The sequence below is a fragment of the Dipodomys ordii genome, unplaced genomic scaffold (assembly GCF_000151885.1).
Source record: "Dipodomys ordii isolate 6190 unplaced genomic scaffold, Dord_2.0 Scaffold1000048535, whole genome shotgun sequence".
Classification (NCBI taxonomy): Eukaryota; Metazoa; Chordata; class Mammalia; order Rodentia; family Heteromyidae; genus Dipodomys; species Dipodomys ordii.
In genome coordinates, this window is record NW_012332152.1 from 1 (window position 1) to 792 (window position 792).

At 59.7% G+C, this 792-nt stretch overlaps 1 protein-coding gene across 1 annotated transcript; it reads left to right on the forward strand.

Annotated features, from left to right (window-relative positions):
- Window positions 1-7: 7 nt before the first annotated feature.
- Window positions 8-542, forward strand: LOC106002995 (immediate early response gene 5-like protein). The gene has a single exon (XM_013037731.1). It carries the CDS (start codon window positions 87-89, stop codon window positions 540-542), a length of 456 nt encoding a protein of 151 aa, XP_012893185.1. The 5' UTR covers window positions 8-86.
- Window positions 543-792: the final 250 nt, after the last annotated feature.

Below are 792 nucleotides of genomic sequence, written 5' to 3' on the forward strand. Positions count from 1 at the left end.
CCTGCCTGGTGCGTCCCGGAGACCGGCTGGAAGCCGGAAAAAAAAAACAACAACATTATCAGCAGCAACAGCAGCGGCGGCGGCGGATGCTGTGCCGCCGCCGTCTCCGCGGGAGCATGGAGTGCGCCCTGGACGCACAGAGCCTGATCAGCATCTCCCTGCGCAAGATCCACAGCTCGCGGACCCAGCGCGGCGGCATCAAGCTGCACAAGAACCTCCTGGTGTCCTACGTGCTCCGCAACGCGCGCCAGCTCTACCTGAGCGAGCGCTACGCCGAGCTCTACCGGCGCCAGCAGCAGCACCAGCAACAGCAACCGCCCCACCACCAGCCCCAGCCCCTCGCGTACGCGGCGCCCGGCATGCCGGCCAGCGCGGCCGACTTCGGCCCGCTCCAACTTGGCGGTGGCGGGGACGCGGAGGCGCGCGATCCGGTCGCCCGACACCAGCTGCACCAGCTCCACCAGCTCCACCAGCTTCACCTCCAGCAGCAGCTGCACCAGCACCAGGACCCGGCGCCCCGGAGCTGCGCGGGGGAACCTTGAGCTGAAGAGCTGAGGGACTGCTTCCCGATCCAAAGTGCAAGCCTATAGACTGACAAACACCAATTTTTTAACTATGTTCCTTAATCTTCACTGTGAATTCAATGTGAGTGTCGCTTTACTGACTGAGGATTCAAGACTCAAGTCATAGTATATCAGTTGCGCAGCTATGTTTGCACCATGAGCTTTATCCCGGTACTTGTCTCTCACAGTATATATCTCACCTTTATATTTTTATAATTGTGACTAAATA

Bases quoted from the DNA above. Each gene is read 5' to 3' on its own strand.
- LOC106002995 (XM_013037731.1), top strand. From the start codon at position 87: ATGCTGTGCCGCCGCCGTCTCCGCGGGAGCATGGAGTGCGCCCTGGAC.